At 50.1% G+C, this 13,060-nt stretch overlaps 1 protein-coding gene across 2 annotated transcripts in view; it reads right to left on the bottom strand.

The window, feature by feature from the left end:
- The window catches only part of Itga2b (integrin subunit alpha 2b), a 17,429-nt gene extending 4,922 nt beyond the window's left edge, over positions 1-12,507 (bottom strand). The window contains exons 1-20 of one of the 2 annotated variants that reach the window (XM_029566035.1): positions 12,193-12,507; positions 9,758-9,879; positions 9,572-9,669; positions 9,303-9,468; positions 9,054-9,103; positions 8,792-8,837; positions 8,573-8,701; positions 8,196-8,243; positions 8,033-8,076; positions 7,858-7,911; positions 7,668-7,720; positions 7,253-7,467; positions 4,517-4,699; positions 4,212-4,257; positions 4,020-4,124; positions 3,888-3,943; positions 3,653-3,804; positions 3,375-3,500; positions 2,945-3,012; positions 2,652-2,799 (exon numbers count right to left, since the gene is read on the bottom strand). In XM_029566035.1, coding sequence (XP_029421895.1) covers positions 2,652-2,799; positions 2,945-3,012; positions 3,375-3,500; positions 3,653-3,804; positions 3,888-3,943; positions 4,020-4,124; positions 4,212-4,257; positions 4,517-4,699; positions 7,253-7,467; positions 7,668-7,720; positions 7,858-7,911; positions 8,033-8,076; positions 8,196-8,243; positions 8,573-8,701; positions 8,792-8,837; positions 9,054-9,103; positions 9,303-9,468; positions 9,572-9,669; positions 9,758-9,879; positions 12,193-12,380 — 2,097 coding nt within the window. In that variant the 5' untranslated portion in view covers positions 12,381-12,507. The remainder of the gene's footprint in view (positions 1-2,651; positions 2,800-2,944; positions 3,013-3,374; positions 3,501-3,652; positions 3,805-3,887; positions 3,944-4,019; positions 4,125-4,211; positions 4,258-4,516; positions 4,700-7,252; positions 7,468-7,667; positions 7,721-7,857; positions 7,912-8,032; positions 8,077-8,195; positions 8,244-8,572; positions 8,702-8,791; positions 8,838-9,053; positions 9,104-9,302; positions 9,469-9,571; positions 9,670-9,757; positions 9,880-12,192) is intronic. The other variant, XM_008838190.3, reaches the window with a different exon arrangement.
- Positions 12,508-13,060: the final 553 nt, after the last annotated feature.

Consider the following 13,060-nt stretch of genomic DNA (forward strand, 5'->3'; position numbering starts at 1 on the left):
TTGTGTGGGGGAGTGTTGTTGGGGAAGATGGAGGTTGGGGTGGATATGATCAAGATATATTATTGTAAGCCTCAGGTGGTGGCATATGCCTTTAGTCTCAGCACTGGGGAGTCAGAGGCAGGAGGACCTCTGTGAGATCTAGGCCAGCCTGGTCTACATAGTAAGTTCCAGGGTGACAACAATAACAACAACAACAAAACACAAGATACATTGTACACATGTATGAAAAAAATTTAAAAATATTTAAAACAAACAATCAAACAAACAAATGAAAAACCTGTTAAGGAACTAGAGATGGCTCACTGGGTAAAAGTGTTTGTTGCCAGGCCTGGCAGCCTAAGTTTAATCCCCAGGACCCACAAGAGAAGCAACTTAAAGGTTGTCCTCTGATCCCCACATGTGTGCTGTGCAAACACACCCACACACACTCACTAAATGTTAAAAAGAAAAAATAAGATGGCTCAGTGGTTAAGAGCACTGACCGCTCCTGCAGACGACCTGGGTTCGATTCCCAGCACCCACATGGTGATTGACAACCATCTATAATTCCAGTTCCAGGGGATTTGATGCCTTCTTCTGACCAACTTGGGCACTGCATGACACAGGTGTACTTACATACATGTAGGCAATATACTCATACACATAAAAAGTAAATTATTTAAAAAAAAATTAAACCTTAGCTGGGTGTTGGTGGCACATGCCTTTAATCCCAGCACTTGGGAGGCAGAGGCAGGTGGATCTTTGTGAGTTCGAGGCCAGCCTGGTCTACATAGAGAGTTCCAAGACAGCTGGGGCTACAGGAAGACCCTGTCTCAAAAAGGAAAAAAAAAAAATTTAAACCTTTTGTTTTTTCTTTGAAGCTAGGTGGTTTATGCTTGTAATCCCAGGATTTGGAAGGCTGAGGCGGGAGGATTGAGAGTTGGAGGCCATCCTGGGCTACATGGTAAATTCTATACCCGTCTTGGCTTCAAAGTGAGACTGTGTCTCAGAAGTTCAAAAAATTGAGCTGGGGGGCTGAGAGATTGCTCAGAGCACTGGCTGCTCTTGCAGAGGACCCAGGTTCCATTCCCAGCACTGGCGCAGAGGCTAACAACCGTCCTTAACTCCAGTTCCAGGGAATCTGATGCCCTCTTCTGACCTCTTCAAGCATTGTGGGACATGGGTGTGCTTATACACATGCAGTCAATACACTCATATATGTAAAATAAAAATAATAAAATTTTAAAATTTAGCTGGAAAGATGGCTCAGTTGGTAAAGTGCTTGCTGTACCAGCATGAGGACCTGAATTTGACCTGCAGCACCCACATTTTTAAAAGCATGGTGTGGTGACACACACTTGTAATCTCAGCACCAGGGAAGTGAAGTCAGGAGGCTCCCTGGGCTTGGTGACCAACCAGGCTAGCTGAATTTGTGGGGTTCAGGTTCAGTGGGACATCCTGTCTCCAAAAACTAAGGTACATGATGCCTCAAGAATGACACCCAAAGTTGACTTCTGGCCACCACAGGCATGAGCACACACACACACACGCATGAGCACCCTCACACACTCATGTGCACATGCAACACATGCACCAGTACCTCACACACATGTGCATATGCATACACACAAGTTTAATTTAAATTTTTTTTTGGCCTTTTTGAGACAGGGTCTCCCTGTAGCCCCAGCTGTCCTGGAACTCACTATGTAGACCAGGCTGGCCTTGAACTCACAGAGATCCACCTGCCTCTGCCTCCCAAGTGCTGGGACTACAGGCATGCGCCACCATGCCCAGCTAAGTTTAATTTAATTTTTAAAATAAAAAACCCTATATAAATGCCTGCCAATATTGGGAGAAAGACTATAAGGCAACCCAGCAGATTGTGTGTGTGTAGTTGTTAGTGTGTATGCACATGTGTATGAGTGTGCAAACCAGAGGTTGATATTGTGTATATCACCCAAACAGCTTTCTACCTTTATTTTTTATATTTTATTTACTGCATTTATTTATTTTCTATGTGTATGAGTGTATTGCCTGTTTGAAAGTGCACTTGTGTCATGCAATACCCATGGAGGTCAGAAGAGGGCATTGGATTCCCTGGAATTGGACTTACGGATGGTTGTTAGCCACCATTTGGGTGCTGGCAGTTGAGACTGGGTCCTCTGCAAGAGTAGCAAGTGCTCTTAACCATTGAACCACTGGGTCATTTATTTATGAACCTGAAGCTCATAGATTTGGCTAGGCTGACAGGCCAATGAGCTTCTGAGATCCATCTGTCTTTGAATCCCCAGCACTAGGGTTAGAAGTGCACACTCCATGCCTAGATTTTTCTGTGGGTTCTAGGAATCCAAACTCAGGTTCTCAGGAGCTTTATTGACTGAGCCATCTTCCCAGATTCCCAGCAGGTGTTAAACAAAGATTCTAGTTAACATTTGCTTCCTGAGCCTTTTGGTGGTTCTGTTATGTACCAATTTTGTATCATTAGTATTATATATGTGTGTGTGTGTGTGTGTGTGTGTGTGTACGCGCGTGCGTGCATGTGTGCGTGTGTGTGTGTGTGTGTGTTAAAAACTTAGTACATCTTTATAGCACATCATAAGAGCTCCAGGTGGGAGGTGGGAATTGAGGCTGTCACACCTGATGGCTAGTGGCTATGCAGGGTGGCACCTCACCTCAATGTTGCTGAGTGCCCGCATGTAGTGAGCACCTGGGGGCAGGTGTACGGCCAGCTCTGCTTCATAGGCCCCCTCACCCTCATTGACAGCATCAATCTTCAGCTCCAGCATGTTGTCAGCACCAATTAGAAGTGGGGAGCCCTTCCTGTGGCGGGGAGGGAATGCTAGGTACAGGTCTAGAGGCCAGGGGAGGGAATGCTGGGTATGGGTCTAGAGAGGAGACTTGGGTGGGGAGAGGGTCTCATGGGGTATTGGAGGGCCAGGGGAGGTAGAATGGGAGATCCTCTTACACAGTGGCTGTGAGCTGGAGCTGCGGCACACACAGATCATCTTCACCACAGTCCAGGATGATCCGGGTCTAGGGGACACAGCGGAGTGTGTGGGTAAGCTGAAGACTTCTGAAGTTTAGGGGTCATAACAGAACAACCACAGCTCTATGGGGGACCATCAGAGCTTAGGGAATAAAAGATGGGGTCTATGGAGAGGGTATCAGAGCTCTAGAGTCAACGCAAAGGTTTAGGACTATGCCAGAGTTCAATGAGTTTACACCAGGGTTTCAATTTAGTTCATACCAGTGTTTAGGGGACATTGAGATCTTGGGGGTTCTATTAGGTCTTGGGGTGACCTTAAGATTTGGGATTCATATTGCAACCCATGCCCTAATTCTAGTCCCCCTACCAGGGGTCTTGAATCTCCCTTGTTTGTCCCTACTGGTGTCACCTGTTCCTGGACATGGGTTTCTCCATGTAACACAACAGCAGGGGCTACTCCAGTCTCTTCCAGGGGTAGTGACACGTTGAGGCTGAGCACAATGGGGCTCAGCTTGTCCCGGAAGTCAGCTTCATCCTAGCAGGGGGCAAGAGTCTGGCCATTCTGCTGCTGTGGCCAGTAGGGACCATGTCCTACTGACTAACCCCTGGATCTACAGCATCCATTCAGCACTCCTGGGGTAGGGGAGTCCTGTACACCCAGCTTGACCCCTCCCAGTCTGAGCATACTCGAAGGAAGGCTGAGGTGTTGTGGCAGATAGGGTCATGCCTTCCACCTAGGTCCAGGTTCAGAGTGAGGCTGGACTGTTGGGAGGCCAGAAGGAGCACCCGCCGACCTTGGCGAGGCTTCTGCAGGTCCAGCTGCAGCTCCATGTTTAGATCTGTGGGACAAGCAGGAAGGATTCATGTCTCCCTCTAGCCAGGGTGCCAGGTCTGCTTCCCCCAAGCCCTCCATTCCACTCACCCAGCTTCTGAGGAATGTTGTATCCTGTAGCTCCCACACACATCTGGATGTTGAAGCTGGAAGAGGAGAACAGGTTCAGGGACCTCTCCAGGACCTCAGATCCTGCCGGGTTCATTTCCTCCACTTCCTCACCAGCTGACCGGCGTCTGGGTCTGTTGCAGGACACAGTTCTTTACAGCAGGATTCAGGGAGTCTTGCACCAGCAGTCGGACAGTGGCCATCACTACTGGCTGAGCTCTGAAGGGATGGAGCAGGCTTGCCATTGTGTCCCTCCTGGCTCAGCCTCCTCTCACAGTGTGGCCCTTCCCCTTAGCCAGAGCTCACCTGTACACAGCCACCTTGCTGACCCCATAAGCTCCTACCAGCAAGTCTATAGACATTGGGGGAAGGGTCAGAAGTGGCCATTAGAGGGGAACATAGAGTCCTTATCTTCCCAGACTTTCTCCATACCATTTCACCCCCTGGAAGTTCAATGTGTCCCATTCCCCAGACCCCAGCATCTCAGCCATACAGATAGGTTAGAGCCCACAGCTGGCCCCCGTTCAGACATGGGCCCCTAGCTGTGTCTCTGCACCACCAGCAAGTGCTCAAAGGCCTGTCTTGAATAGCTGGATGCAGACCACATGTACCTGGGTATCCATTGTCATCAATGTCTACAGCACCACGAAGGGAGAAGCCAAAGCCAGAGCCTGTGGGGAAGGGGCTGTCCAGGACCTGGGAGGGGCGTGGACTCAGTCCCTCGCTCTGACCCAGGAACACCAGCACTTGGCCCTGACCACTGGGACCGCCATATGGGGCAGCCACTGCAACATCTGGAAGGAGAGAGGAAGGATGTGGCTGTTTGTGATCCAGTCTCCCTAGGGGACTCTGCAAATCTCTCCTGAGCTGCTTCTCTAGGGGAGACCCAAGGAGACAAGGGGAAGGGTTCAAAGCCTCATCAAGAACACAGCAATAGTGCCCTCAGGCAGGAGAGAAATTAGTCAAGGATTAATAGGACTGTTATAAAAACTTCAACAGTCCTCAGTGCCTATTAAGGAAAATGTATTGACAAGATTTCATTTACTCTTGACAATTAGGTGGTTCATCCCCAGTCTATTACTACTTTATTATTATTATTATTTATTTGAGATGGTTTTATGTATCATAAACTGGCTTCAAACTCATGATGTAGCCAAGGATGGCCTTGAACTTCTGATACTCCTGCCTCTACCTCCCTTATGCTGGCAGTACAGACATGTGCCACCATGTCAGGTTTCGTGAGCTCAAGGCAAGCACTTTACTAACTGGGCTCTATCCACAGTCCTATTATTCCCATTTTAGATACAAAAACTGGGTTCCAGAAGATTAAGTAACTGAAACCAGGCTGGGAATAGAATTTAGTGGTAGTGTGCTTAGCATATGTGAGGCCCTAGGTTCTTTTCTTTTTTTTTAATTTGGGGGATATTTATTTTTATTTTAATGTATATGAGTATATTGTCTGCATGTATGTTAAGTGTACCCATGTCATGCAATGCCCATGGAGGCCAGAAAGGGGTGTTGGATTCCCTGGAACTAGTTATAGACAGTTGTTAGCCATCATGTGTGTTCTGGGAACTGAACCTGAGTCCTCTGCAAGAGCAATCGGTGCTCTTAACTGTTGAGCCATCCTCCAGTCCCTCTGATTTTCTTGATCACAGTATATATAATTCAAGCAGAGAGAGGTCTCTGCCCACTGTGAGGTTTTCTCAAGCCCTCGCTCCTGATCTTTGGCCTCACTCTGCATGGATTTCTTGACCATTAGATTGCATTTTTAATTTCCTCGGTCTAATCTCGTTCCAGTTTTGGGCAAGCCTGGCTGGACTCCATCTGGAGCTAAGTCAACCCAGGGTTGCTGGAGACACAGAGCAGATTGAGCACTGTGATTTCCTGATCTTCAGCCTTCCCTGGATCTCAGAGTCTCCCACTAGCTTAAGGATTTCCCCCTCAGCACCTATTTCTTTATCCATTCTGCCAGCTGCCAGCCCTACTTCCTTTGACTGGTGAAACCCATCTCTCACTTCACAAAGAGAAACAGCCTGAATCTCATCCTAGACATCCACACCTGCTTCCTTTCCGCTTTCCCTATGTGACCCTTGAATAAGTATCTCCTTTAGCCTGTTTCTGGGTGGAGTATCTGAGTCCCCTGGCATCACAGGGACTCTCCTCTGGCTCACCCTTCCATTTCCCCATAGGCCATTTTCCTTCACATTCATCGCACTCCCTCTTCTTCCAAATTAAAATGATTTTCCTATGAGTCCCATCCTCCATCCACAATCGCTCTTCTTTTCAGTCAAGTTGGTGAAAGAGCTATCTCCAACTGCCTGTCTGAGTGCTCCACCTCCATTCATGTCCTGCCCCATGATGTTCTGGTTTCTGTCCCTAAGCTCCCCTTGATTGGTTCTTTTGTTTGGTTTTCTGAGACAGGGTCTAAATCTATCCCAGGCTGGCCTTGAAATTGCTCTGTAGCAGAAGATAGCCTTGAACTTCTGATCTTCCTCCCTCTACCTCCTGAGTGCTGGGATTACTGACATGTAACACTTTATCTGGACTGGCTGCAGTCTCATCTAATTATACCTTTCAGGAGTGCGGGAGCCATTAGTCCCTTCTCACTCAAAGCACTGTCTTTCTTGGAGTTTTGGGCTGTCAAGCTTCTGCTTTCCCTTCCACCTCTCTAGACACTCTACTGTCTTTTTCCCAGAGTCACCTTTTCTGGGTGTCCCCTAAATGTTTTGCTCCCCAGAGGCTCCCTTGAGCCTCTTATTTAATAGGTTCCAGATCCCACTAGCTCTTTCCAATTCTCTGTCTCACATTCAGCCCTTTTTTGTGGAAGTAGGGGAAGCCACACATGGACATTTCCACCTAATACTCCCAAGCTCTTCAAACTCAGCTAGTCCAGAGAACTACCGGTCCCCCTGATCCTCACCCCCTGCCAACTCCATTCCTTTTTCTTACTCCTCAGTTCACCTCCCATCCTGTCCTAATGATTCAAGTCCTAAATCTCTGTAAGGTTGCCTCTAACTCCACCGCCCAAATCTATGTGCAAGGACCATCACACTGGGATCAAGGGAAACTGCCCTAGGTGGTCTCCTTAAACTCTCTCACCCATCCCCATTCAGCAGCCACACCTTTCCTGGCTCCTGATACCCTCAGGTCAAGCCCAGCTTTTTTGTTTGATTTTTGAGACAGGATCTCTCTCTGTACCCCAGGCTGGCCTGGACAGGAGAACCTCCTGCTCAGTCTCACTGTGCTGGCATGACAGATGTAGTTCACCACATCAAGTTTAAGTTCAGCCTTTTGTTAGGATTATTAACCCTCTTGTGTCAAAACCAGTTCCTCTTTTCCCTCACCATTATAGCCATCCCGGTTGAGGTCTCCCAGGGGTGCAATGGCGGATCCAAATCTCCCATAGAGCTGAGTGCCAGTCAGCAGGAGACTGGGGGTGTTCAGAGCTTGGGGTCCTCGGGGCTGCAGGAACAAGTACACCCGCCCCACCTCGGCCAGCTTGCGGTCTGCCCGGCTCTCCATATACAGGGGAGCGCCCACCAGTAGGTCGTGTCTCCTGCTGGTCAGATGGCTGAGGTTAGATGCAGCTGGGCCAGGAGGATGCAGAGAGGGAGGGCCAACTCTTGATCACCCTTACTCTCCTGTTTCCCTGTGTGATCCCATGAAAGTGGGGACTGGGAAAGGATGAAATGGAGGGTAACTCCACTGCTGATAACTGAGGGACCCAACTGGGTAAGAGTGGGGAGTTCCCCTCCTCACCCGTCTCCATTGACATCAGTGACCGCCACCGAATGCCCGAAATATGAAGCCATCTATGAGATGAAGAGCGCCTTAGTTTGTACCTCTGAACCCAGCATCCTCGTTAGACATTAGCCTCATATCCTACGAACTATCTGGGGGAGTCTTAGTTCCCTGGCTTTGGCCACTCCCATGGGGACCCCATCCCCACCTGCTCTCCGTGCAGTCGGTGCAGCCTCTGGTAGTAGGAATCCAAAATTTCCACCTGCAAGGAGGAACGCATTGGGAGTGCATCATTTGTCCTCCCTCCGTAGACTCGGGCTCTTACTGAGCAAAAGGCTGGAGGGTTGGGGCGCCCGAGGACCGGCAAAGTAGCGGGCACTCACCGCTCCCAAGGTCCAGCTCCAAGTAGGGGCACCAAAGACGTACTCTAGGAAAAGCCCGGCTCAGGGAGTGAGACCTTTAGACCCCACTTACCCTCCCCCCCATTCCGCAGCCAGGGGAAACGGCCAGGCGAACTCCCCACCCGCCCCTCAGTGAGTTTCTTGCCTGTAGTGCTCAGATCCCCATCGAACTCGCCCACGGCCACCGAGTACCCTGAAGACACAGAAAAAAATTGGAATTTTCCAAAGAGCCAGGCAATGAGGGAGACTTCGGTCAGGGAAAGAGGGGCCCGAGAGGTCACCAGGACAAACCCTGTTTTGCAGATGGGAAAACCCAGGCCATCAAAAGCCCAAGAGCCCCTGCGAGTCCAAGGCCAGAAGGGAGAGGTGGAGTGGATGGGGGTTAGGTAAGACTTTGGGGAGGAGGAGCGGGGTGGGAGGTGGGGCTTTGTGCAGGGCTGGCCAGTCAAGGTGGGCCTAGAGGGTCCCGCAGGGGTAGGACCTGACGGTTTGGGGTGGGTAGTGATTGGGTGCCAGGGTTACCCCGGTAGCCGTCGAAGTATTCAGGGTTGCTGGAGTCGAAGGTGAAGTCTTGTTTGAGAACTTTCCACAGAAGGGTACCCGGGCTGTAACTGGAGATGATGTCTGGGATTGGAGCCAGGGCCAGCAGACCTAGGGCACGAGGAACAGGAGGAGTGGGGGCCTGGACACCTGGGTCTCCTCAGGCCGCGAGACGGGAGAAGTGCATCACTGGGCACGTACCTACGAAAAAGTAGCCGCCAGGAGCCCCAAGCACCAGCTCCCCGGCCTGAAAGGGAAGCCCGGGAGGTGAGAGGGGCCGTGTTCCCCAGCAACTCAAACTGCTTTTGCCTGATTTCTCTGATTTTCTCTGTCTCTCTCTCCTTTTCTTCCTCCTTTTGAGTTTCACCTTGTAGCCCAAGCTGTCCTCCCTCGCAATCCCCTGCCTCAGTCTCCCGAGTGAGCCACCATGCAGAGCTCTGTAGCCACTTTTACCCAGACTTGCCTGGCTGACCACCGAGCTGAAGCCGGCTTCACAGTATCGCCTGTCTCGACCTACAGGAGGCAAGTAGGGGTCAGCCAAGGGGCAGCTCTGGACGGGAGGGGGCGGGGCTATTTGGGCGGGGCCTCGAGTAGAAGGGGGCGTGGCCCTCGGGCCGGGGCGGAAGGCGGGGTCGACCAGAGGGAAAGGCCTTCTTGGGGTGCTAGGAGGGGCTGGCAGAGTCCGCAGGGGCCGAAGGGGAGGCGGGCTTACTGAAATCTTTTTCTACATAAACCGAGCTCGTGGTGTTGTCGCGACAGGGCGAGTATTCCGCGCGGCCGCCACTTTGGAGCTGAGCCAAGTAGCAGCCACCTACGGGAGTCTTCTCCGCCTGGTCTTTCTTTTCCAGAACGTTCCAGTGCTGCCAGGGAGCGCAGGCCTAGAGCAGAGCCACAGGAGAGTGGGGAAGGGCGGAGACTAGGGCTTCCCCCAGCGTATCCCTGCCCCGGACTTGCTCCCTGTGACGTGTCCACAGTGCCCACCACAATGACGTCATTCCAGCTGACGACTGACGCCCCAAGTCCTTGCCCGGCCTTGAAGCTTTGGAAAGTTTGGGAGCCTGTGCTTTGGGTCTCATCCCCTGGAGGGCACAAGAAGAGGTGGGATTCTGGAGACTGGCCGTCCATTTCCATCAGGCTCCCTCTTTTCTTTCCATGCCCAAGACTCACTGAGGTCAAAGGGCAGTGGGGTGCACTGGCTGCCGCTGGCCTTCCAGGGGCACAGGAACACGCCGCCAGTCTCCTCCTGGCGTTGACTGAGGGCTCTGGGGGCTCCCACCACGATGGACACACTGCATAGGAAAGCCGGGTGAAGTCCTTCTGTCCTGTGACCTCCCCGCAACCCCCTCGCCCAGAGCATGGGATATGTGGCATGGGGCGCACTGGATCATCTTTTCTCATCAATACCCCATGAAGGCCAAACTCTTTACTTTAGGGACTGCTAAAACTGTATTCTTAGGAAATTCACATGGGATTGAAACCATTTGGTTTGACTTGAACATGAAGAGTTTGATCATCTTTTGGAAAAACGACCTCCTATGCTTTGTACACCATGATCCCCTACTCCCTCCCAACAAAACTCCAGATGTTCAGGGTTGGAGAGATGGCTCTTTTGCAGAGGACTCAGGCTGGGTTCCCAGGATCAACATGGCAGCTGATAACTGCTGAAAACTTCATTTCAGGATCTGATGCCCTCTCCTGGCCTCCAAGGACACACATGTGGTGCACTTAGATCATGCGGGCAAAATACTCATGAGCATACAATAAACAAAACAAAACAAAACCCAGATGTCTACATGCTCCCTAAAACACCTGGCTTTTTAAAACTGTTTAGTGTGTGTGTGTGTGTGTGTGTGTGCTGGAGAAATGGCTCAGCAGTTAAAAGCACTGGCTGCTCTTGCAGAGGACCCGGGTTTGGTTCCAGCCACCACATGGTGGCTAACAACCATCCTTAACTCCAGTTCCGGGGGGTTCAGTACCCTTTTCTGACCTCCGCAGGTGGGTGCACTTACATGAATGCAGGCAATACATTTCACACATGAAAAATAAAATAAAAATAATAAAAATAAAAAATATTTAGCTGGGTGTGGTGGCACAGGCCTTTAATCCCAGCACAAGGGAGGCAGAGGCAGACAGATCTCTGTGAGTTCAAGGCCAGCCTGGTCTACATAGTGAGTTCCAGGACAGCTGGGGCTACAGGGAGACCCTGTCTCAAAAAGACCAAAAAAATAAAAATAAAAATAAAAAATATTTAACACTAGATCCCTTCTTGAACACTGGTTTGAAGGTGAAGGACAAGAGCAGCTGAAGGGGGATGTGTGGTGAGGGAGGGCCTCAGCAGAGCTGGATTTAAATCAGTTCTGCCATATATAAAATGGGAGTAGTATCAACCAACTAATGCTGTGAGGAAGAGTAAATGCAATAAATGTATGAGAGGCATTTAGTATGGTCCTAGTTTCATGCTTTTGAAAAAGTGTCTGTGTACAGGGTGTTTATTAAGGTGTACCCATGGGACCAGTGCTTGGGGAGACAAGCAGGAGGGGACAGAGGAAGGAAGGATAGGAGTTGAATTGAGCTTTTGGCCCAGTGTGCTAAAACTCAGGAACATGGGAGGTGGTGGGGTTTTTTGTTGTTTTGTTGAGAGAGTCTTGCTGGCTATTCACTATCTAGCCAAGACTGGCCTCCAACTTGTAGCAGCCCTCCTGCCTCAGCCTCACAAGTGCTGGTTTTGCAGGCATGTGCCAAAAAAAAAAAAAAAATGGCTCTAGAAGTGCCCTAGGAAAATCCCCCTTCCCAATTTCATTGATCAGTCCCATCTTGGGAAGAGGATTCAACTCTTGGTGAAATTGCTCTCTTAGGCAGAAGAAATAATCCCTTGTGGCTGTCACTTGAAAGCTGTCATTATCAATCCCCAGACTTGGGGAGTCCGTGTTTACCACAATAAGTCACTCAGGGTAATGCAGCTATAAAGGTGAGTTAAGCCAGTCATGGTGGCACACGCCTGTAGTCCCAGCACTCTGGAGGCAGAGGCAGGTGGACACTCTGTGAGTTCAAGGCCAGCCTGGTCTACATAGTGAGTTCCAGGACAGTTCGGGCTACAAGGAGACACTGTCTAAAAAGACCAAAAAAAAAGGGTGTTAGGACTCTGATCTTGACAGTTTGATCTCAATACGGATCAATACTGATTATCAGAAATCTACTTCTTTCTTTTCAAACATGTATAATTTGGAAGAGGATGAGGGGAGTAGAGTAGAAAAGGAAAGTGCGGGTGGGTAGGCAGTTATAGTTCTGCAAGTCAATTTAGGATGCTTCTCTCTGAATTTGAGGGGCTCGGGATAAAGTGAGTCATATCGCTGATCCTTGAGGAAAAAAAAAAGGCATCAAGTTTTGTCTTCTTTTTGTTCAGTGCCCATCTCCCCAGTGGCATTCCTCCCCTACACCCTCACTGGAACCTGTCCTTCCACAGCACTCCTGATAGAAGTTCAACCCAAATAGACCCCAGAATCCACCTTATTCAACTGCTTTCATAATTAGAGAAGCAGAGGCCCACAGAAGCAGCAATGGAGGGAGTCCTTGCTCAATACCCATATTTCCTCTGAGCTTACCTCCCATGGCTGTCCTTGTGAAAGTCCATTGAAAATCCAAAGTGGCTGCCATTGGGGCCTGTATAGAAGGTGACCTGCACTGGGTTCAGGTTCAAGGCCCATGCTTGAGGAACAGCACTAGGTCCCAAGAACAGTAGTGTCCTCTGCAGAAGCCAGAAGGCCTGCTGTACACACAAGGTTCTGGCCATCTTCCTTCTCCCAGAACCTCCCAAGCAGGAATGGTCCAGCTCTTTCCTCTTCCCTTCAGTTTCCACCACAGGAAGTCTTTATCAAACTGGAACCTAAAGTTACTTGCTGACCAGCAGGCACCACAGAGGGCTCTAGCCCTTGGATCACATGGTCTCTAGGCTTGCCAGGAAGATGTGAGGCCACTGTGGGGATGAATGCTTGTGGTTGAAAGCCATCGCCCCTCCCCTTTCCCCAGGACAGCTCATCTCCAAGTTCTGCTGTTTCTCATCTGTGTCCCTTGAATCTTTATCTCCACTACCACTATGCTAGTCCAGCTACCACCACTTTCTGCTTGGGAAAGTGCAACTATACACTAATTGGCCTCCTCTATTGCACTCTGGTCCATAGTTCTACAACTCTCTCTGCTCCCCATCCAGTTGGTTGTACTGCAGTGGATCACTGTGACTGGGACAGCCGTGGGGGAAGGGGAAGGAAGCTGCTCTTCCCTGATAAAACCTGAGGCGTCCATCATGTTAATTAAGGCATTTATCTACTTCCACCTCCTTGGGCCTTCAGCAGCTCTGGCCAGTCATATGGTTGCATCAACTCCCTCACTTCTAGAGTCAAATCTTATTGTGGCCACACTGGTGCCAACAATGCTGGGGAAAGGGTGGTGAATGGCCTAAGTGGGGAGGCGATG

The sequence above is a fragment of the Nannospalax galili genome, unplaced genomic scaffold (genome assembly GCF_000622305.1).
Source record: "Nannospalax galili isolate Female #2095 unplaced genomic scaffold, S.galili_v1.0 scaffold95, whole genome shotgun sequence".
Lineage (NCBI taxonomy): Eukaryota > Metazoa > Chordata > Mammalia > Rodentia > Spalacidae > Nannospalax > Nannospalax galili.